This window comes from Mus caroli, unplaced genomic scaffold (genome assembly GCF_978045245.1).
Source record: "Mus caroli unplaced genomic scaffold, Mus_caroli_1 scaffold_12, whole genome shotgun sequence".
In the NCBI taxonomy this organism is placed as follows: Eukaryota; Metazoa; Chordata; class Mammalia; order Rodentia; family Muridae; genus Mus; species Mus caroli.
The window spans coordinates 11,044,183-11,068,753 of NW_028227267.1; the positions used below are offsets into that span (position 1 = coordinate 11,044,183).

General features: G+C 42.1%; 1 protein-coding gene across 2 annotated transcripts in view; it reads left to right on the plus strand.

Moving 5' to 3' along the window:
- Nucleotides 1–24,571, plus strand: part of Cfap20dc (CFAP20 domain containing) — a 248,739-nt gene that overhangs the window by 199,297 nt on the left and 24,871 nt on the right. For both annotated transcript variants that reach the window (XM_029468705.2, XM_085828372.1), the window contains one exon: nucleotides 4,981–5,042. In XM_029468705.2, coding sequence (XP_029324565.1) covers nucleotides 4,981–5,042 — 62 coding nt within the window. The remainder of the gene's footprint in view (nucleotides 1–4,980; nucleotides 5,043–24,571) is intronic.

Sequence of the window (24,571 nt, forward strand, 5' to 3'; positions counted from 1 at the left end):
AAGGAGATTTAGTGAGGCTTCGTCCAGCATCTGCCCTTATGGGAGGGTGTCACAAATGCTGCATTGTGGAGCTAGAGAGCACACACAGAATATGGTGACATGTGCAGCCAAAGCTATTGCTGTGTTTGCCACAAGCTCTGATTCCCTAGCATCAGTACAGTCCTGAGCAGCATGTACTGTTTAAAGGGTGTTTAGATGTAATAAATTAGTCATTTAAAAGTGTAATTAAATGTAACCATATTTCTCTTCACAAATTGGCTTTTGTAGCCTTCTTACGCTAAATGAATCAAGCCTACCAAGAAATCCATTGGCCTTTGACAGACAAATTTTTCAAAGTTTCTAACTTAGACCCAAATTCAATTAAAACAATACTTTACAACTTCTGTGGAAACCAGGCTACAAGCAATCGATTTTAGAGACATTCTGGAAAGAGTGGCCCTCGTGAGATTTGTTCCGAAACTGGGTTCTAGGAAGCCTAGGGAAGAGATGTAAGACTTAGTTACAAGGAATTTTTAAGTAAACGTGTTTCTAATTTTAATTGGCAATAACAGGAAAATGTTCCATTCATGGTGGGTGTGTGGCAAGGGCGCGTACACCCCGCGCGCGCGCGCGCACACACACACACACACACACACACACACGAACACACACACCAACACAGATATAGTTTCATATGATCACCAAAAGACTATACAGCTGCTCTGGCCCTAAATCCTATGTCGGTCATTTACCTGTAAATGAATTCACCAAAGGGCCTTTTCATGTTGTCTTATCCCAGCAAATGAGCCAAGTTGCCAGGATAGGACCCTGCTGCCCCAGGGGAATTTCTTCACATTTTCCTGAGCATTTCCCCTTTTCCCCTTTTCCTGGCTACTGGAGCTCTGCAGGCGTCCTAAGGCCATGCACATGGACTGGTGCTGTGCACTTGTACTGAGGCTCTACAAGCAACGAAGTGCTTGTACTTATCTGGTTAAGCTTACACACTGGTATCCCAATGCCCCCCACAGAGCTTGGCTAACCAACTTTGGTGGTCCTCACCCATCCACCCCCATTTTTTTTACTACTTCAATTATTTCTGCCCCTTCGTGACCCTCAAGTCAAGACAAGCGCACCTAATGTGCATGCTGTTCTCCGAGTAGATGCCTCAAAGCTCTCATTTCTTCGAATTAGAAATCCCCACACCATAACCTAATATCAAGGATATAAGCCTTTCCAGCTTGGAAAAAGTGAGCAAGGGGGTTTAAATGCTCATCTTAGGCATCCATCAATGTGGCATATTGCAGAGCATAATATTTGGAGAAAAATGAGGCAAAATTCACTTAATAAAATCCCAAGCATATGCTGAGGTTCTCAGACAAGTTATTTATGGCCTTGATTAACCTTGCGATATTATTGCCATTTTCAATAGATTTTACATAATAACATAAAAATATTGTCTGTACCTCTCAACATAGCAGGATTATCTTATCTCTTGTTCTTTTATTTAGCCTTCCCTGCTCTCCCTTACCTCTCAACATTTCCAGCAAATTGATCATAGGAAATCAAAACTTCTGGGTGGCGGTTAATTTTATGAGCACAGCTTCCTGGTACTAGGGCATAGCAACAGCGCCACCAAAAGGACAGAGCCCTCCTTTGCCAGGCTGCATCTCCTGTATTTGCCAGGAGCTTTTCTGTGTTTTGCATGAGTCCAGGCTGCTGTGCATACAAAACTGGCATGGTAGGTGTTTCGTAGCTAATAGGACTTCATTTCTTCTAATCTACAGACTCATTAGTTCCTCAGCTCTTTTGGGATATGCTGGTCTTGTTTTGTATCCAGGTAAACTAAGAAGGTAGGGGGTTGAGTGTGCTACGCTGTAGATAAAATCAGATGAAACCTAGAAATGATGCAAAACAAAAAAAAGAAAAACCTGATATTAGAATCACAGTAATTTCTGTGCTGTCAGGAGAAAATATGGATATGTGTGAGCTGTTCTGTGGCTACCCAACCACGAAAGTTACCTCACAATATGAATGGTCCTTATTCTCAGAGTGTGTTATATCTGCCTGTTATATCTTAACTAAGACAGGCTCATGTTTATCAGTGTGCTTTAAAACTTACTGTCATTAATTTTAAATATATAGTGACATGCTGTGAGGGTCAAATCAAGTAAATTTAATTTATAGAAATGGTACAGCCTCACATACTTCAGACAAATGTATCTTGGGCCTGCTTCTTTTTTCCGTGCCGTACACTGAATGGATCCTGCCAGGCTGTTATTCAGAAACACTGCAGTCCACATTCTGCATGAATTCCCAAGCTGCACGCAACAATACAAACAAACTGGTGTTGAGATGAAGTCTCCCTGAATGGGAACAAATTCCGGCTGTACTATTTCCTGGCAGGCATGATCTGGGGTTAATACTAGTAGCTGAATGTCCTCTTCTAATAAATGGAGTTAATTATATATAGTTCACCGGCTTGCTGTGGGGCTCACATGAGATAATCTCTCTCAAGAATTAGCATGAAATAACTGTGCAGTAAATATAAGTCACTGCTGTGGCTATTGTGGCTATTTGTAGGCACTAGTAAGCGGCTGCCATTGCTGTACCTACCTCTAGGCATCAGTAATGGTCTTCTGCATCTACTTACAATGTTCTATAGATAAGGCCAAATTCTCAAATCAAACCTTGATTTTTATTTGTCTATCACAGATACCATCACAGGATGTTACCTGCCTAAAAACAAATTTGCTGATATGTATATATAGAAACACAGTAAAGGGAAAATGTCTCCTTCACCACCCACCCTAGATCCATGGCTGTCTGAAGTGAAATGTCATCCAGTGAACTTTGTGGGGCTGAAGACATGCTACCCCACACGTGGTATCTTGCGTTGAGGAGCAGAAGCAGGGACAAGGTGGCACATTCCTGCCCTTGCTCTTTACCTCTTACATAGCTCAGACAACTGAGGAAAGAGTTTGTGGTCTGCCCCTGAGCCAGGTCTCAACATCCTCCCTGACCCTCCCTGCACCCAGAGGAAAGGAACACCCTTATCTCTCAAGGTGAAGGAACACGGGGAAGAGGCTAATCAGAAGGCCTGGCTAAGTTCTCCCGGTGTATTTCCAGTCGATCCTGTCACCTTTATTAAATCTTATTTCTCCATTTGCTGTTGAATGCTTTCAAACACCTGTGAGTCATTACTGGCTGTGCCTTTCTTCCCCATTGTGTCACTGCGTCTGTTTTACGTTATGTAAACATGACCAAAGAGGGAGAGGAACAAGTGTGCCAAAGAATGCAGAGAGCCGCGTTGCCAGAACAGTGGGCACTTTCCAAGACGGAACGACAGAGTCTGGAATAAGGGCTTGAAAGAAGTGTACGTGGAACTAATGCTTGTAAGGTTCGGGGTGGACATTTGCTTAAATATCAGAACTGTGATACCCAGAAAGCTCTGGAAATGCCTGTGGAAATAAATAAGCAGAAGTCCATTCAGCGGAGGCCGTGGGGCTGCAGAAGGACTGAGTGAATGCCAATGACTCCATTATCGGGAATAATTTCCTATACCAGTGAGAGCTGATCCAGAGAAACAACTCTGGCTATGAAGTAATAAAGTCTAAATTGTTAACTAGATTTCACTTGCAAATTGCTGAAAGTTTGATTTCTCTGGTGAGATGAGTTATGCCTTATGGCATATCTCCTTTCCACTGTTCTCCCAGCTGTTATTTCTGATTACTGAGATGGTGATGTTATTCAGTCACCAAGTATCTGAGAGCACTGAAATGCATGGTGCATCCCCGGGAGCTAGGCTAAGTGGCGTGAGTCTCACACAGGTGATGGGCACATGTCAAAAGAGCACGTGTAAGAGGTTACTCTTACAAGCAGCCCCACCACCTGTGGTATTAACATTTTAGGACCCTTAAAATAAAGACTATGTGGGGAATGAAGAAGGTAGGCTCTGTATGTACAACCACCACAGCCACACCACACCACACCACACCACACCACACCACACCACACCACACCACACCACACCACACCACCACTGTTGACCTTGGCTTGGGTCTGCTCTGAGGGACCACATATATTCACTGGGGTAAGGAGGCCTTAACAGCCCCTCTGGGAGGAGGAGTTCTATATGCAATTCACAAATACATGCCAAGTTCCAATGTGTGGTAAAATATGAAGTCCAAAATAAAGTGGTTTCCATGTTAGAATTTTATCTTTGTTAGCCACATAAGGAAAATATTTAGAATTATCCTCAAATGGAATTGGTATTAGCTACAACAAACTTTCTTCCCAAAGAGGAAAAGAAATCAAATTTTATTATTAGAATTAGTTTATTTTTCTGTCTTTTGGTTTTTTGGTTTGTTTGTTTGTTTGTTTGTTTCTTTAGTTGTGTTTCAAGTAATGATGAAAGGTTTATTGTGGGGGGTGTTGAGAGTTCCCATTTCTATTAGCCCCACTTTGTCAGCTCATTTTGATCAATGTTCACAGTTGTCTTATATATTTGGAGGATCTAAGATTTATATGAATAATCCAAGTTAATGGCACTGGAAGTAATCCTCGAAAACTTACTGGCATTGAAACATAAATATGTTTTGCTGTGTCTCTAGTTATTGCCAGTCCACTGCTTCCAACAGGAGGTCTGGTTATCTTTTGCTGTCTCTGGAAACAGCAACAGCATAAAGACTCCACGAGGAGAGCTCTAACGTGAGGCCTCTGTTTATGTTTACATCACAGATGCTGGTGAGCCTTATCGCTAGTGATTAAAGTGGCCTGGGTCTCATGGGTTAGATCACCCATGATTTGCTGGGTCTCTCAGAGCCTTTGCCTATGCTGTGAAGAGGACCCAGCTCTTTCCTGTAGATGAAATATCAAAAATAAGAGATCAACAAATGAGAACGGTTGCTATCAAGATATCAGAAATGAGGATCCATGGGAAGGTGTGCACAAAGGTTACCGAGCTGATTGGTTTCTGCCTCACAGATGTTCTGTTTCTTTCAGCCTGTGAACCAGGGCCGTCACTATCAGAAAGAAATGAATCCACCTTCTCCATCTAACCCTCGGTAAGAGGCGCCAGAAACCGACATGGTTCTAATTTCCGTGTTACTGGTATATTTATGTATAATCATAGCTACATGGTTTTAATTTAAAGTCTTTGACTTAGAGGGTTATTCTCGGTTACATGAAATGTATTTGCCAAGCCCCTCCCCAGGCACCTCCCTCCCAGAGAGAGTCCTTATGTTGTTGATGGTGGTGGTGGTTATCCTGTGGTTTCTTTGTTTGGGGGACTGCTTGGTTTGATTCACTTTCGAAACAAAAGTCTTACCATGTAACAGCTGTCCTGAAACTTTCTGTATGGATCAGGCTGGCTTTGAACTCACAGAGGTTCATCTGCCTGTGTCAGTGTCCAACCAGAGTTCATTTCTTTTGGAGTTTTACTTCATCCAGTTTGCTTATCCAAACTGTATAGTAGCAGGAACAATCCACCCATGTTCAGCTACTTGGCTGCAGGGTTTTGAACAAGCCATCTACCACAAGGACACTCAGGCATAATAATTACTTGATGTTGTTTTGAGGAAATTCAAAAGGACAAATACATGAAAAATTCTTAGCACAGTTGCTAGCACATGGCAAGCTCTTTTTGAGCAGTAACTTATGATTTTCATAAACATGCCATTTTAATAGGTCGCCAATGCCTTGAATATGAGTGTTTTATATTCCTTAAAATGTAACAAGATACCTTATGAAAGTTCAAATGACAATTCACTTTTTTATAAACTTGTAATTTTGTAATCTCAAAATATCTTGATACATTAAAAATATTATTGTCATCTGGATCACTTGTTAACATAATTTTAGGTAGATCAGGAATAAACAAATCTGAATGATATTTTTAAATACATCTACTCACCAGTCCACAGGAGGCTAGGATAGGCAGATTGCTACAAGTCAGAGGGCATGTAGTCTGAACTACATGGCAAGTTCCAGACTAGCATGGGCTACGGAGTACGATCGTGCCTCCAAAAAAATGCATATAGTATTGTAATACTTCTGCCTTCTTATACATATTTATAGAAGCTAGTTTATTCTGATAAATCATCGCTACATTACGGTCTGTAAGTGCTTCTAACAGTCATAGTTACAGGAATGCACCTCTGTGAGTTGCCCTGCGCAGTAGACTGACATCAAGGCGACCAATGCTCTGGCTCCAGAGTGCACTTTGTTCCATCGTGTTTGAGTTCTGACTGCTGTGACCTGATGCAAAGACAACTCTGCAGTGTTGAGAGGGCTGGTAAGGGAGAGAAAGCAGCAGAAGAGATTTGCTCAGTTAGAATACCGTGCTACATACCAGAATGGGGCAGTCAACTCAGGACGATCTGAGAACTAAAAAGCCAGTGGGCATCCAGGCAGGGTCCCTTCGCAGTGTCTGCTTCCATCCTCCCTTCTGCCCATTCTTCTCTCTGATCACTAGCTCTCTCTCTCTCTACTTCTCATCCCAAATATGGCTGTCCAATGGTGCCTGAGATTATATATTATAGTTCAATCTGCATATGGAGGCTAACAAACCATTTCTGAATCTCAATTTCTACTTTCAAGGTGATTGGCTTAGATTGGACCAAGAATCCAATTTCTGGTCAAATTTGCAATGAATAGTGAGCTAAGCCATGGGAAAGGACTAACAAGGCTCCTGGGAGACCATCTACATGGCTTAGAGGACTTTTATTAGAGCTGAAAGCATTTATGACATGAGATTAACACTCATCATTGTGTTCCTGGTCCATACACAACTTGAAGGCTTGTCACTGTCACAAATAATAAGTTTAAAATTGAAATTAAAATTTCAGTGTATATAAAAAGGCATTTCACATAGGTAGTTAGGTAGATAGGTAGATGGATGGATGGATACAGAGATCAGAGATGAGAGAGAGAGAGGAGAGAAGGAGAGAGAGATATAATGGATAGATGATGGATAGATAGATGGGTGGGGGACAAATGGATGGACAGACAGATACACAGGAAGGAAGGAAGCAAGGAAGGAAAAGATGCCATTTGCAAACTTGCATAAGTTTCTTTTCTGTATGTAAAAAAAAAACTAGAAACCCGACTTTAATCCTAATTATACTAACTGGAGAACTTGTCGTTTGAACAAGTGAGAATGGCAGTACGGTATGCTAGAAAGTGAAGCTTGACTTCAGAAGACGAAGAAAGGGACCCGCATTTCATCATCATTCATCTGCTAATTGGTAAATTAGCAGGGCAGGTCTTCACTCTTCCTAGATGTCATATAATAAACAAATGCTCTCATGAGTAAAAGAAGACAATTGGAGTCAATGCCGCCAGGTCCAACCATTGGACTCTGTGACTTCCACATGACTCATGTGATATATGTGATGGAATTCCAATCAAAGGCTAGCATTCTGCTTCAGATTTATATTTATTCTGTTTCTTATAAATCATACCCTATACTTTATATCTCAAAATATATACAGTTAGGGGGACAGATAGTTAATATGAAAAGAGATATGAGAAGCTGAGTCTCATGGGTAAATGAACACTAACCTGAGTCCTAGATGGGAGCTGTCCGGTAGAGCCTGAGCAGTGGGTAAAAGGTGGTGTTATCATGGGTACAGTCACAGCAAAGATTTGGCCCTGTGACAAGTGACCACATTAAGTTCAGTGAAATGCTGCAACTACTCCAGGCATCTCAGAACCTAAGACTTTTAAACTGCATATCCTCATGTGCACATATGTACAGATTTAGTCAACTTTCAATTAAGTTCATTAATGGAACTTTGGGGTTCAGCATCCTTGGGGTCTTTCATTTACATTTTGTTCTAGACAGATTTTTCACTTCTGAAACATAATTGGCCTCTTTATTTTGTGTGTGTAGATTAATATCAGAGATAATATACAACTAACAAAGCAAGCAAATTCAGGTGATGGAAAGCTGGCTTCAGGTTGGAAATAGCTAAAACACTGAATATATTCATAGCTTGTTTTCCTCACAGTGAAAGCATTCGCTTGCGCTCTCAGGGCAGTGCTTGACACTGGATCGAGGTAGGATGCAATGGTAATCGTTTTCCTAGGAAGATTACAGTCTAGGAATCGAAATGTATATGGTTCACCTCATCATATACCCCGGTGTGTCTCGATTTGCAGCAGAGCCATTTTCCCATGTATCCTTAGGCAGGGGGTGGTGTTTCCCATTATTTTTTCCTAATGCACCAACTGATATTTAGGCAGCCTCTCAGATGCTAGGGCCCTTCCCTCCCCATCTACTGATGCTACCTCGTGGGGCACTGACAGCTTTTACAAGGTGTAGAAATGGCTAACATAATCTAATACAATTTAGAGGAGTGTGGAGCAGGAGGAAACAATTTCACAGTTCATTCATGTTGAGAAATGTTTTCTAGCATGTAAACTTGCATGCTGCCAAACAGAGCAAAATGGACGCTGTTTGCAGCCTCAGGTCATTTATTTCAAAATAACATCTATGGGCTTGCGGGTTTAGAACCGTCCCTTAGGCACAGCTATTTATATGTTTATGTAGACTCCTCAGAACAGTAGAGGGTACTTTTGCTCAGGAATGAATTTTATGAAATAAGCTGTGATTGCGTTCTAGTTGTGTGTTCATGTGGATAGAGTAGACTGTCTATGGAATAGTGATGCTAGCTGCTATTTTACAGCTATTTTACATTGCACATTTAGGGAGAGGAAGGAATAGATTCAAAGACTTCTTAAGGTTCTAAATGTTTGTGGAAATAAACAATATCGAAAACAGTTCTAGAGTCCCCAACCACGGCTTTCTAAAGTGTTTGCTTTGTTGTTTATCTGTAGGTTTCAGTTGGGAATTTTGGTTGGGTGTTGTTGTTGTTGTTGTTGTTGTTGTTGTTGTTTTCTTTAAATGTCATTTGCAGATTATGTTAGGGTCTAAATCCTTTGCCACTCTGCCACATTTTTGTGTGGTATACTTATAACTGTCATTATCTGATAAAGCCCTGAAGACTCTGACAAAAGATTAATAACCAATGACCTCAGTTCCTGCTGGCTCAGCCTGCCTGGTGGAAGCAAGCTGGTCTGTCATCATAGAGTGCACAGGCTACTTAGCCTCCTTCATTTCTCTCTCTCCGTTTGTCAGGATTCTGCCTAATATCCTCCCCTCCCCACTTCTACTACTTAAGCCTCTTTTCCTCTGGCGCGCACGCGCGCGCACACACACACACACACACACACACAAAGACAATGTACAAATAAATCCATGGAGCTTGTACTGGGGCTCCTCTTCACCTTGCTAAATGTGGATCGTCTTAAACAGGACAGAGACTTTCCTTTCTAAACAAGCATCTCATTCCTCTTACGTTCTTAGTATTCTTCCTGCTGCCTGGGTTTGCATTATGTTTTGATCTGCATATACAGAGGCACAGATTGCTCTTATCATTCATTTTTCTTGCTCTCTCTTGATGGGAAAAGATATGTGTACCTCTTGATTTTGGTATTCTTCACCACAGATTCATGGTTGTCTGAGGCTCCAATTCTCCATATTTACAGCTCCACTGCTCATGTGTTGAAGGCCTTTGTCTAATCTTGGTGCCATTGAGGGGGAGTGAAAGCTTGGGAGGTGGGGCCCTAGTGGGGCCCTTTAAAGGCAGGCAGTGTTGAGACTTGACCTGCTCCCTCCCCCCTCCTCCCTCTCCTCCTCTTCCTCACCCTTACTTGCTCTTCTCTCTCTCTCTCTCTCTCTCTCTCTCTCTCTCTCTCTCTCTCTCTCTCTCTCTCTGCCTTTCGTGTGTGTGTGTGTGTGTGTGTGTGTGTGTGTGTGTGTGTGTATGTATGTGTGTGTATGTATGTGTGCGCATACATGTACCTCCTGTTTGGCATAGAGTGGGCAGACTTCTGCATGTCCCCCCACTGTGAGATACTGGTCCAGAGTAACAAAGCTGATAAACAATAACTGAAACTGTCTCTGTGAGTCAAATGAACCCTTCCTGGTTTTAGCTTAGATATTTGTTACAGTGATGGAAAGCCGACTAACACACTTTCTGTTTCTTATCTGTTTCTCCATCTTGCCTGTATTGTTGTCTGGCTAAGGATAGGCTCTCCATTGGCCTTTGAGTTGAGGGACCAAGGGAAAGAGGAGGAGAGACAACTGGTACCCAGGATACAATGGGAAAGGAAACTGTGTATCCTGAATGTTAATATGTTCTTTTGTGTGCTTATTGGAAAAGGTCTGTTGGTCTCAGCTGGTCGCTCATATCCATTTTATGAAGTCAGTGCCACTTGCTAACCATGTACTTGGGTTAGCCCTGCTGAAGATGGTGCGCATAACCCTCACTGGCCTAGATAAGCAAATAGAGGATTGTTTTAAAGGTGCACGGTGCACAGTTGTGTCTATGTATATAGATCTAAATGCACATATATTGTGTGTAAGAGAAAGGGGTAAAAACCTGAGCCTGTAGGATGGCATGTTTGATTCAAGCATCTTCCTTCTTCCTCCCCACACCACCATTTTCATGAAGAGATTTCATGAAGAGAGCACTGCTCTACTGTGAGAACAGACTTAAGACAGCTGAGCCCTTCTCTGTCCAATCTCCAGCCAAAGCCAGATTTCAGAATGGCTTTTCTTGCCTCTGTGCTGCCTCAGAGAAAGCCCCAGGGAGAAGATTCCCAGAAACAAACCAAATCCCTTAAGAACCTTCCTGCTTTTCACCTCCAGCCACTCACAACCCAGGACAACAACCCACCCAACTCCGAGAGCCCCCTCTTCCCCCAGGCTGTAGGAGACTCAGTAATTTATCTGCAGAACCTTGTGGATGAAGAACAGACCACTCATGGCCACCTGCCCGTCACATCTTCCTCCACTGCCTTGGACTCTTGCTGACCTGTCCAACCCACTTTCAATCCTGGATCTCATGATTCTTCTCCACAGCAAGTTTGCTCAGATCCCAGGCCATTGCAATAAATGACTGGCAACCTGGGTACCCTTGCCCACCTACCCAAGATGACTTTGTCTTTGCTTTCTTCTCTGTTTATTCTGGGACCTGGCTCTGAGCTGGGTAACCCTGTTCTTCACTACCTTTGTCTGCGATTAGCTCTCTCTGAGGCTTCTAGCACTCACCACATTACTCAGCCCAAGTCTTCTGGTTTCTCCACACTGTAGATTAAGTCTTGGAAACATAACCAGTATTTTAGTTACTGCCTTGTTTCCCAGAGTTGCAAACTGATGAAGCCCTTCACAACAGTAGAGTGCATCTTCTCCCCGACCCACCCAAAGCCCCTATGTCTGAAATGACAAATGCCTGAAGAGGCTGGGCATCTCTAGCTAGCAGTGTGTGGTCCCTCGGGCCTCCCTAGTCACTGCTATTCATCTGGATAGGGAACTCACATGCCTGTGGTCCACAGTCCAATGGAAAGATGGTAATTACCAAAGCAATTGTTTACCATTCTAACAATTGTATAGTTTCAACTTTTAATTAAAAGATTATGGTTTTTTTTTTAGACTAATAAAATCCTTTAGCAAGCATAAGTAGTAATTCTAGTTGATAGCATCTTTGTTCTGCTAGAGATGAGGGGGCAGGACAGGAGAGAATGCAGGTCAAGATCTCAGAGAATGGCACATACGCTAAGAAATGGAAGACCATAATTATTGTCAAGTGTCCACAGCCAGTCATGTCTCTAAACCCACTAACTCATCGTTCATTTTGTAATCCAATGCAGAGCTTCCTTGTTATTTAAATAAGAACCCCAACAGCCTGGGCAATTCAGCCTTAGCTTCAGTGGCGCTTGGTGTTTCTGAAGCCCTTATGCCGTGAGCTGCGCTTGCCCTCCATGAACTTGCCCTTTCCAGGGGGGCAGTTCCACTCTGTGGGTCCTGCATGCGATATGAAGGCCACTGAGGGGTGGGGCTGCACAGAGAAGACCTGCAGCCTTACAAAACTGGTGCTCATGCACAGACTCCACTTCCGTTCGACATTGCCAGTTTCTTTCCTGCATTTCTTTTCATTTCTCTTAATGAAAAACATTATGTTTTTAAATTGATTGAAGTTAAAACATGATTTCTCATTTTAGCAATATATTATGTTTATTGTCACTTATAGCTTTATATTGTGATGTTCATTACACATAAAATCCCATTCAATATAATAAACCCCATGTGAGTCAAATGTTTGGCCTGTTTCAAATGACTCCGAGGTGAAAAGGCAAACAACTCTTAGCTCATTTGACTGAACAAACACAAACATTATTGTTATATTGACTCTTTCTTGCCCATTGATTTTTAAAAGGCTTTCTATCCCTTGTTATCCATTAAGGCGAGTCAGATGCAGTGTGGTGCTCAGGACAAGAAAACACTATTGGGCGTTGGGTATGTATAGTCATAGGGAAAGAACCATTCGTAAACAGACTTATAAGGAAAACGTTCTCATATTTTGCTATGAATAACTTCTTTGCTCTTGATTTTTGAGTTAATAGTCAGAACTGCTGGATTGTCACAAGGATACATGGCTCAGTAGCAAGTGAAGCGAAATGGCAAACTGCAGGTGGCTTTATCATTACTTACTGAACACAATTAAAAGCTAGACTCTCCCACGGCCTTGTGTTTTTCAGTTTACGTGTGTGGCAGATGCACATTCGGCTAACAATGCTTCCTCGTGTACTTGGGATTCATTTCTCAACTATAGATGATGCTTTTCTTCTCACAACTGTTGAAACTACTTGTTGGCCACTAGAATTAAAAGAAATTTCCACAGAGGTGTAGTCAGTGTTTTGGCAAAGAGTACACTTACCTTGTTTTTCACAACTTGCCCTCACCATAGACTCTTTAACAACACTCTTACTGAAAACAGAAACTGCCTTCATTCTGCAAATACAATTAGTGCATAGTCGGAGCCCAGAAAAGGCTCTGGTGTTTGCCTCCTGGACTAATGGCGGACGTGGGAGACAAAGGAGGACAGCTGCATTCTGCATCCTGACGTGACATGACAGTCTACATTCCGAGAGTGAGTTTCCAGATTCAAGCCCGAGCCAGAAAGTGCTGTGGGCGAGGCACACAGTAAATGAAGACCTTCTGTAATAGGGAGGAACGGATCTGTCACTTGGAGGGATTGCGAGGCGAGGAGCAGATTAGCTGATTACTCACAGGCAGAAGGCAGCTTGGTGAAAAGTGTGTAGGAAATGATACGTGTGGGTTTGTGCTGATTTAGTGATATTCTTAAACTACAATAACACTGCGGCTGTAATATAATAACACACTTGGCTTGCATTTTTAAATCATCAACACATTTCTAGTTTGACCTTAAAATGCCTCAGGCTATTCTCTATTAAAATTAGCAGCTTCTAGATTAGGAAAAAGTGCCCTCTAAGATGTCACAGCAGCGCCCTCGCAACAAGCACACCTGGCCTTTCCCAAGCTGCCGTGTGCATGGCTTCCCTCCAACATCTCTCCACAGCGCCTGCGTCTCCTTCCAAGCCTAATTTTAATTGTGTTTTAAGTATGCCAAAGCCTCCTGTGGGTCTTGAGGCATTTCAATCAAACACACACACACAAAAAGCCACCACCTGTCTCCTACCAGCCATGTTTAGTGACATACTCACCTGTCCTCGTTGGCTTTCATTATCGTTTTTTAACTTCTTATGGCGATTGAAGAATATCTATGAATAAGCCTCCTGTTTTCCCATGGGATGAAACGGGGTCAGTCTATCATAGCAATGAAATCAACCACTTTTATTTTGTATCATTGCAGATATTCACCAGGAAAATAAATTAACAGATTTATATTTTATATGAACAGATGTGAGATGTGAACAGCACACATGTACCTAACGTGACGGGGACGGGCTTGCACCACCAAAACCATCTGAGCATGCCTGCCTGATGCAAGTGCAGCGGGGCTTCTTTCATGTGCTCTTCTCTTGGTTTGCCAGTGCTGGCTTTATGTAATTGCATGTAATGACACTTGAAAAGTGACAATATTTGCTATCTAGTTTCCCCCCAACTTCACCCCCCCAAAAAAAATTTAAGCAGTCTAGATGGGAAGCTATTGAAGAGAATTCTTAAAAATTGTGATAGGAATACTTAAGTGTAGCTCTTCTAGCCAGGGAGGAGTGGGGAAGGACTCCACTTTCTTTGAAGAGCTGGCCATTGGGAGTAAATAAACAACACAAAATGCACTTAGTGTTTCTTCTTCCTCTTCTTCTTCCCCTTCCCCTTCCCCTTCTTCTTCTTCTTCTTCTGGAGGGGAGAGGTCACAAAGGTAGGGGATGGACCTGGAAGAACTAGGAAGTGTGATCAGGGTGCATTATGTGAAATTCCCAAATAATTAACCCCAGTAGCCACCACTTGAATCCTAGATGATGACAGTTCAAATTAAGGTGTGTGTGTGTGTGTGTGTGTGTGTGTGTGTGTGTGCGCGACTTACCAGGATTCAGCATGGTTGTGGACTTTTCCTATTCTGAAATTAGCACTCACAAGTTAGAATTAGTAAAGGAACCGATGGAAGAGCAAACCAAAGAAGAGATTCTGAGGTGGAGGCAGTTGCTGTGTCCTGGCACCCCTGCCTAGTCTCTGTCATCAGGAGTTAATAATGCTGTCTGCCCAATATCTTCAGCCCTTCAGGTTTTCATGCGAGTATTTGGTTGGCACTTACACGGTCTCCTTCTTTGGCATGCTGCCAACCACCCTACTCATTATAGCCAATAAAAAATTAGTAACAAAATGGCTTTAGTTATTGTTTGGCACTGGCACATAGAACAAGTGGGTTTTAAAGGTGGCATAATGGTTATAGCACAGTGTCTGGCAGTAAGTGTGGGTTTGTGTTTGTGGGAAATTACTCAGCCTTTCCAAGCATACTTCAGTTATCCAAAAGTAGTAACTTTTTTTCCAGGTTTGCTACAAGGGTTCTGTGAGATAATACACAGGGCCTCTCATGAATATTTTCATTAGCAGTATTAATTTCATTAGTAATATGAAAAGTTTCATGATTGCAAACAGTGATAATAGGGTGTCACTAGTAAGCGGGATAGAGAGAAAATGAGGCATCCAAGCAACACAGTAAGGCTAAGGAGGTGATTTACCCAGTGTCTCTTCAAATTCTGCTTGTCTGTGCCAGGAAACAGGCTTGGCACACCCTCAGGCAGTTCCTTCATTATCAGACAAGATAACAAGAAACCTTGATGCCAAACTTCATGAGCCTTCCTCTAACTTCTCCCCCAGAACAGTATGTTGAGCCTTTGCCTTCCTCACATCCTTCTTTAGTAGCACATCTGAGTCACTTTGTCCACTCTCCAGTCTCTTACATGGTCCTCCCCGATCGTTCCAGCCCTGCCATAGTCCTGCCCAGCTCCCTTGGCACACTGTTGGGCTTACACAGTCGCTGTCCTCTCAGCTGAACAAGACAATTTAGATGTAATCCAAACCAGTTGGATTGCAGCTAACCGTCACCAGGCACTATGTCTGGTGATGTGGGGTGGATCCCATTCACATTTGTAGTTTTCCTGTCTCACTAATGACTTACATTTAGTATCTAGTCATCTAGACCACTCACTGTCTTTCCCTTGGGCTGATGCTATAGATTAATGGGGAGTCTCCATGCATCGCTGGTGCCTTTAACCACAGCCTGTTCCCCACAAAGCAGTTAGAGTGACCTTTGTAAACACATACTGGAGCCTACTCCTCCTTTTTAAAACCTTTCACTCACAGGATACAGGCTGCAAGACTGAGTGGCCAGGCCCCTCTCTGCTGGTACAACCTTATTTCATACAGTTTTCCTTGTAGGGGTTTGTGTGCAAGCCATGCTGGCCCATCCCCTCTGCCTGTGTGTGTCTTTTCCTCCCACAATGCCTTCCATCTTACTGTGTCCACCTTGCTTCTTCACACCCTTGCGCCACTGTGCTACCTACCAAGCATCCTGCAACATGAACCTCTGAGCAGTTCTACAGTTACATGATTTGCTGATTGGTTGATGGCTGTCCCGCCCTCCACACTATACACTTTACAAGGACAGCACTGAGGACTAGATTCATAACCTCAGGGTAGGAAGAGATTGGGAATTTATTAAAGGACACTACTTTAGGTAAAAGACACACCACAAAATAGAATATTTGCAGTACAAGGGTTACAGCCCGCAATATATAAACAAAACACAAATCAGTAGGAAAGAAAATAGAGACAACCCAAAAGAAAGATAAAATGGCCAAGACTGACAAGGGATATATAAATACCCTGCTTGGGACGTTGTGTGTGCACTGTCAACGGGTGTGAGTACACTGCTGGGTAGGTGTGAATATAGCATGTAAATGCCACAGTGGATGTAGATATGCCAAGAAGGTATGAACTCCTGCAGGAAAGGGGTGTGAATGTCCCACCCAAGGGGGTGTGAATGCACTGCTGGAGGGCACTGACGACAATTACAATGTACTGCCCGGGGGTATACGTTCATATAACGGCTTTGGAAAACTGTTTCATACAAGCTAAACATATCCTGGCTTTTTATCCAGCGATAACACTTCTTCATACATATCCAATAAAAGGCACAGAGAGGTGCTCATCCAAGTCCCATCTAGAGATTGAATGTCCATTCCACCCCTTAGAACTGCCATGAAGATGATGTGTAAGTGAAAGCAGTTGAGCTACAAAACAAGATCTTTTTCTTTATCTAAAGCAGCACCTGAAACAGTTGCCATTAGTCACCAGTGCCCAGGGGAATTTCCTGCTAATTTAGCTATGTATACACAGGTACCCCCATTAACGTCAGAAGTCCTTCCTAACTTTCCCATGGAACCCCTGGGGCTCATCCTCCCTGTTCTGTTGCTCTGCGAGCCTTTATTCCTAGTTATTCAGTGTGTCACCCATTGCTGACAGAGCTCCACCTGCACTGTCAATAAGCTCCGCCTTCTCCTTGTATACTGTAGTTGATCTGCAGACCCAAGCAGCATAAGGGCCTCAAGCTGGAGAGAACTGGCTTTGTATGCTAGAAAAGATAAATAAACTGTGCGATATTCACAAGACAGAATACTAAGTACACCCAAAAGTATGGATGAATTTGTCAAATACAGTATTTAGAAAAGACTCTGGATAGTACATATGGGATGTTTCCATTCGTACAGGGATCAAACTTGCATTTTGAGGTGTAGCGTCGCCATCTGGTGGCCATGAGGAAAAGAGCATGATGTCTAAAAAGAGCAAGAGGGGACTCGTTGCCTGGCTTGCATTGCGGTCGGTCCCTGAATTGTGCATTTATTACTTGTGCACCTTTCCATGCACAGTTCACGGTGCAGTTCTGGGCGGGATGCAGTCTGGGTGCTCTCTGTGATCCTGCAGTGTCTGTCCCTCTGTTTCACAGTTCTGCATGTTGCTTTCTGCAGAGTTGAGAACCCCGTGAAGGCTGAATAGCTGCTGTGGTAACACTGAATATCTGCAGTGCCTCCACCAGCCTGGCCAGTGGAAAGAGCTATTCCCCTCCCTCAGAAGCCTAATGGGCTTGCAGGAATGGCCCAGCCCTTGCCACAGGATCATTTCATCTCAAGTGTTTTTTGAAAATAGCATTTTCTCCTCATATCTGTTTAAAAGTCCATTTGTCGCGCACATCGGCATCCTATCACAATATTTCTCATTAACTGAAATGTTACAATTAACACACTCTGCAACTGCAGGGAAAAATTAATCTCGTCAGCGGAATATCCTGTCAGCTTTCTCGGCTCTTTATTTTTGTGTGCAGCCAGTCAACACTGTGGGGTTGGGGGTGGGGAGACAAATTATCATCCACCTGATAGAGCCTTTTTTCCACATACCCTTGTTGTATTTGAGTATTGAAACTAGAGGTATATAGCCCAACCTACCAAAGGAAATGGAAACCACTATGCAAATGCCATTTCCGAGAACCCAACATGCTTAGTGAGGGAACTGACACCTGTGCTTATCTTTTACAGAAGCCCACAGGGCTGAGTTACAGCACTGAATTAAACCCCGCCTACTCTCTAAGGGCTGCTAAAATCTCACAGGAAGGCTTATATGAATTTGTATTTGTATTCTAATTTTAGGACGGTTAATTTTCTTGGGTTAGAAAAGGCTACAGTTTCCTGCTCTTAAGGCTGAGTTAGAATGCATTCAACATGCCCTTGCCTTAAAAGCTTGTAAAGATGCTACATGGAGCTGCTCCACTTGGGAGCTCTTTCTGGAATTTCAAGTAAGCCACCACTCATACTTGCACACTGGTAGATTCTACCTTGTGACACTGTGTGTCCTCACTGGGCAGGCTGTGTTCACATCTCATCCGTACCTCTTTTTTTTTCCCCTCCCCACGGAATACCCAGGCCTATGGAGCTCGTAGCTTGAGACAGGATGGGAGAGTTTTCGCTTTGCCCTTACTTGACTTTGAATATTTAGGGAAAATTCTCAGTTTGCAGATTTAGCTAATGGCACTACAATGTCACTCTTCTCTGTTTAACATTCAGCTTTGTTAATCAAGAAAAGCATAGATTGGCTCTTTGCATGTTGATTAAATTGATTACAGCTGTGGGCCTTGATAGCACTTTTTTTTTCCAAGTGTCTCTAATTAATCAGACAATGCTTGATTGGGCTTTTCTGCTTTGAGGAGATAAACTGACTTCCTCCAGAACTTTCACCCTGAATAGTTCTCCATTGCAAGGTAAAGATGTGAGTCACTTCCCAGGGTGACTTTTCGGTTTCCTTTCATCCTTCAGCAACTAAAGAAATGGAAAGAGGAAAGAGAAGAAGCAAAGAGAGTGGAGGGGGGGACCCTTTTGAAAGGCAAATTAAAGTCTAATAGTACTCAGCTGAACCCAAATTTGGGAAGAAAGTCTGTGTCCCTGGAAGCTGTTGGGATGGCCTGCCCTCTACAGGGAAGTGTCTCTCTTACTCTCCTGCTCTAACCATTCTTTGCCAACCTCTGTTCTTTGAAGTGTCAAGTGTAGTAGCCTCATGCATCCTTTTCCTCAGATTCCAGTTTCAGGAAGGAGGTTTTACATGGCCACCCACTTTTTAGTCATATCTCCAGTTGAAGCACCTGTCATTCATGCAGATTCAGCCCTGACCATTTCCCGGAACATTGCCAGCATTGAAGAAGACCTGAGATGCTCTGTGTTCATCTCTGGAGTCCATCCATCAAGTGGGGCAGGCCACTAGAACCTTGGCTTATGTGGCAGGAGGTGACAGTGAGAAAGGCAACCTGTTTTCCTGTCCCTTCCCATCAGTAGATGGGTCTATAAAGCCTGGTGCCAACAAGCAAGCACTTGCTCACCTTAGTCTCGGCCACTGGATGTTGTTAGAGACTTCAGAAGACTTGCAGATCTCATCATGGTGGAGGGGCCTAAATAGAGAGATGCTAATGTTAAGATAGAAAGAGCCTAGGGCTGTACATGGAGCTGAGTGGTTGGGTACTTGTGTAGCAAGAGGAAAGCCTGATTCTGTCCCCAGCACCAAAACAACAACAACAATAACAATAATAATAATAATGCCTACACTACAAAACCAAAGTGCAGCTAAAATTAGAAAAGAAGAGAATGAAAAAAGACGTGTCGCCCCTCGTTTTTACTGTCAGGTGTAATGGTGAGTAACAGTGGCTTAGACACCTAGCATGTAAAAACTTCCTATGTGCATACTAGGAGACACAGCTTATGTGCTTTTGTTTGTGGCTGGGGATCATCCTAGCCTCTGCACCACTTCCTCTGGGAACTTTCAGTTAGTAGGTCCTGAGCATCTTTCTGAATTTGTATTGACTTATTTTTCACAAGCTTCTAGAAATCCCTTCCTCATTTCGTTGGATCTGGACATCTAGGTGGTTTCCACATGTTTGTTATTGCCAAGGGAACTAGAGCCAACATGGTCATGAACTTTTCTTATGAAGGCCACTGTAAATTTCTAGCCAGAGAATCCTTCAGGCAAAAGATAATTTGTTTGTTTGTTTGTTTGTTTGTTTGTTTGAGACAGGGTTTCTCTGTATAGCCCTGGCTGTCCTGGAACTCACTCTGTAGATCAGGCTGGCCTTGAACTCAGAAATCTGCCTGCCTCTGCCTCCCAAGTGCTGGGATTAAAGGCGTGCACCACCACTGCCCACTGACAAAAGATAATTTGATAAATATTGCCTAATTGCTTACCCATTCACTGATTTATTCCTGCCAGAAATATAAATATGTTCCCATATTTGTTTGTGACAGGGTTTTTTATTAAAGAGAGAGACAGACAGACAGACAGACAGACAGACTCAGGCAGACTCTGAACTCATTACATGAGTGAAGATTATCGTGAATCCCTTCCTCCTCTGCCTTCACCTCTCCAGTACTAGCATTATTGTAGGCATGGGCCCATACTCTCAGCCCATCACCCTCCCTTAGTCTCTTAAGACCTTAGAATTTTTGCCTAGCTATCAGTGAAATATCATTATTTTAATTTGCATTTCTCTGTGTACATATCAAACATTTTCCCATGCATTGAAGAACATGACGTGTCTTTTCCTCTGACTGTATATCTGTAAGTTTCTGGGGTTATATCTTAATGTGCTCAGCATCCTTATGAGTCCAACACAGTGTTGGTCACATGAACACTCAATATCTATTTAAATGTAATTTAACAAATGAAGCACACAAAAATCATCTAAAAATAAGATAAAATCCATCCTTAAGGCTAATTGTCACTGCCAGAGACGTTGAAGATCACTGAAGAACCATTACATGTGGTATCTTCTCAGGAGATTTTTATACAGTGTTCAGAGCAGAAAAGACTGCTACATGCTCTGGTGCTCAGGCTAGGGCTTATTTGTCATATTGACTCAAGATGGATTAATAGGAGAAAAGCATGCACATTCCCTTTGATCTAATATTTTAAGTTTTGCATGTACATGGAGGCTCTCATAGAGGGAAATGGAGAGCCAAAGAAAACTCGACCTGAAGTTTACACATCCCTTAAACAGAAGCAGATTACATATAGAAACACAATAGGAAAAGAAATGCAAAGGGGGCTTAGTATGGAAGCAGGAAATTGTAGGAAGAGGATAAGGAAGCGTATGAGAGAAACTACTGGAAGATGAGAGTTCTTTTCATGAGGCTTGTCCAGATTGATCTTACTACCAGATCCCCATCTTGATGAAAAGAATGTTTTCTTCTCCTGATATAGATAGATAGATAGATAGATAGATAGATAGATAGATAGATAGATAATATCTTTAGTGGAGAAAATGTATGTCCTACTTTTAGGAAGGCATAAAGAGTCAGAAAGCTCCAACCTAAAAGAGTCAGGATGATAGGCTGGCATCTACAAACAGGCATGTCACATTCTGACCCCACTGAACTGCAACTATTTTGGCACCGTAAAAAAGTTACTGTTGTCAAGAGGGAAGTTCTGTGCTTTTTCCATATGTTTCTTACACCTAAGTATTTAAATAATCCCATATGTATTCCCAGTTGCACAGCAATAAAGTCCTACTGATCTTCATGGTCCCTCTCTAATTTCTCACCAATCCATTCTCTGCGCATCTACACTGAGGTCTTGCTAAAATGCAAGATATCTACACTTCTTCCAGGCTAACAGCTTTTGCTTGATTCCGTAGGGCCCTCATAACTTAGTTTGCCACTCACATATTCTCTTTTTTAAGCAACTGAGTATAATACACACACACACATATTAAATACATACATAAATATACTCACACACACACACACACACACACGGTTAATAATTTCATATGGCCACAAGTGCTTCAGGCTCCCTTGCACTGCCTTCTCGTTGCACTGCATTCCTATTGTGTTGCATACTGTTTCTTCTAGACGCTTCTTCCACCTATTTTTCTACCATGTTGCCTCACTCTTATCCTTAAGGAGCAGCTGTCTCATGGCTGTTGCTATAAAACCTTCCCTAATCTGCTCACCCAGCTGTTCCCTGGGTTAGGCTCTCTTCTCAAACTATTCCCATGAGTGAATCCCTCAAGAGCAGGAGCTGTGTCTTATTTCTAATGCTTAGGAGATCAATAAACATCAAAGTATGTGTTATGAAATAGCTTTTCTAAAAACAGTATAGTGAGGGGTCAGCCCTTTTCCTGGTGTTTCAAGTTGATAGTTCATGTTTCTTAGTTATATGTGATGATGTCTAGTGCTGTGATAAGTGATTCTAGGGTTTAACTATCTTCCATGTAAAATGTGTCCTTTACCCTACAGATAATACTATCAAGCTAGAATGATATTCTGTTCTGCAGAAAACATAAAAGTTACATTTGAATGAGCATAAAAACAGTAGTAATTTTATGATTTCTTGGAGCATAAAGAACTTGGTGGAACCTGGTACTCTCAGTTTTAAGGTGTTCTAAGACATGGAAAGACTAGAAGAAAAGAGAACAACTTACTGTTTGTAGGAACACTTGTTATATGTCTCTAGACAGCACTCCATTTAAAAGTTTCTAGAACTTATACACAAATTTAGTGAAGATGCAGAACACAAAATCAGCATGCAAAAATCTGTAGCATTTTTAGAAAACCATAATGAACTTGATGAAAGGGCATTTTAAATATTCATTATAGCTACATATAAAAACAAATATTTAGGAAAAAATTTATGAAAACAGTAGATCTCTGAACTGAAAATGATAAACTATTAATGAAATAAACTCTAGGTGATATTAAAACAATGAAAGGATTTTGTCATCCTTGTGGATTAAAAGAATCAATATTGTCAATATTTTCATACTACCCAAAGCAGTCTATTGATTCAGTAAGATTCCCATCAAAAGTCAATCTCTATTTCATAGAAATAGAAAAGTATCCTCAAAATCACATGGAACCACACAAGACAGCCATACTAACCAAAGTGTTTCTAAGAGGAGAAAAACAACAACAACAATGTGGGAGCCATCACAATTCCTGATGTCAAGATATGCAATAAAACTACAGTAACTAAGTCATCATGGCATAGAAGCAGATGGATAACACAGTGGCACAGAATAAGCCAGAAATTATTCCATGTTCATATGGCCAACTGATATTTGACAAAGGTTCCAAGAATATAATCCAGAATAGACAACCATTTCAATAAGTAATACTGGCAAAGTTGTGTTTCCATCTGCAGGAAAATGAAAGTAGGCCCTCTCACCAAGCTGCTAAGCTTTGAACCTTAAACTGTGAGATGACCAGGAGTACAAGGGAGTCCAAACACTGACAGAGGCACCAGTGTTTTATATAGGACTCTAAGAGCAAGGACAACAAAAGCCAATACAGGCTGCTACCTGCATTTCACCTTAAAAAGCTGTGCCCAGCAATGGAAGTAATCCACAGAATTATCAGGCAACCAACAGAATTCGGGAGAATATTTGCCTGCTACTCATCTGCCAAGGGATTTATATATGCATGATCTAAGAAATTCAAACAACTAAAATAGGAAAAACAGCCTGATGAAAACAGCCTACAGAAATGGGTGCTTTGCAAAGAAGAGGTGTAAAGGCTGAGTGCATAGACCAAAGCTCCATCTTGATCAATGAAATAGGACAGAGACCCTGAAAGTAAACCACACAGTTATCGTCTGGAAATAAACCACATAGCCCCACCCATCCGAATTTCAAAATATCCACCAAAAAATATGAGAAAAATAGTCTCTTCAACAAATGCTGCTAGGGAAGAAGATATGCATACGCAGGGAAAGGACAGGAAGCCCCTGTCTACCATGCTGTCAATTCTGTCATGAGCCCAACCTCCCTGAGGACCTATTGGTAGCTAGTCTTTGCTGGGGGTAGGGGAAACCATTTTCTTCAGTATTGTAGCCAGCTCCAGTAAATAACCTCTAACTCATGCACATAGAAGCAACCCTAATTAAACTCGTGGGACACAGAACAACAGAAAGCCATGAAAGTCAAAGGGAGAGTTGTTAAGAAGAAGAGAGTCATCAGAAGGAGGAGGGTATGAAGGTATAGGAAGTGAAATCGACCAGAATACATGATATACATACCTGACTCACCAAATAGTCATTGTAAAAAAAAATTATTGTCTACTTACTTAAAAAAAAAAAAAAAGAAGAAGAAGAAGAATCCAGCATGGACCAAACACTTTAATGTAAGACCTAGAACTTGGAAACTAATAGCAAAACACTTCAAGATACAGTCATAGGCAAGAGCTTCCTAAAAGGCCATCAGGAGGCCAAGCAATAAGAGCAGTACACAGTGAGACTGAGTCAAATGAAACAGCTTCTGTGCAGTGGACAGAGTGAAGAGGTAGCCTTCTGAAGGGAGAAGTGACAGGACGTATCCAGAAACTACGCATGCAACTCAAACCTTAAGACGGCAAAATCCCACTCCTAAATAAGGATAAATGGTGGCCAAGTGAATTAAAGACTCCTCAGAAACAGCACAAATGGTCAATAGGTAGTTACAGTAAAAAATCCCCAACCCCAAATGCAAGTTAAAACTACATCGTGATTCCATCTCACTGTCATAGTCAGAATGGCTGTTACCAAGAATGCACAGAGGCACGCACACACACACACTTCTGACTGGCTGTGATATGGAAGAGCAGAGACTCCAGTGCATTGTGGGATAAAATGTAAACTAGCAAGGCTATTATGAAAATCAGAGGTTCTTCCAGAAACTAAGGTAGACCTATCAGA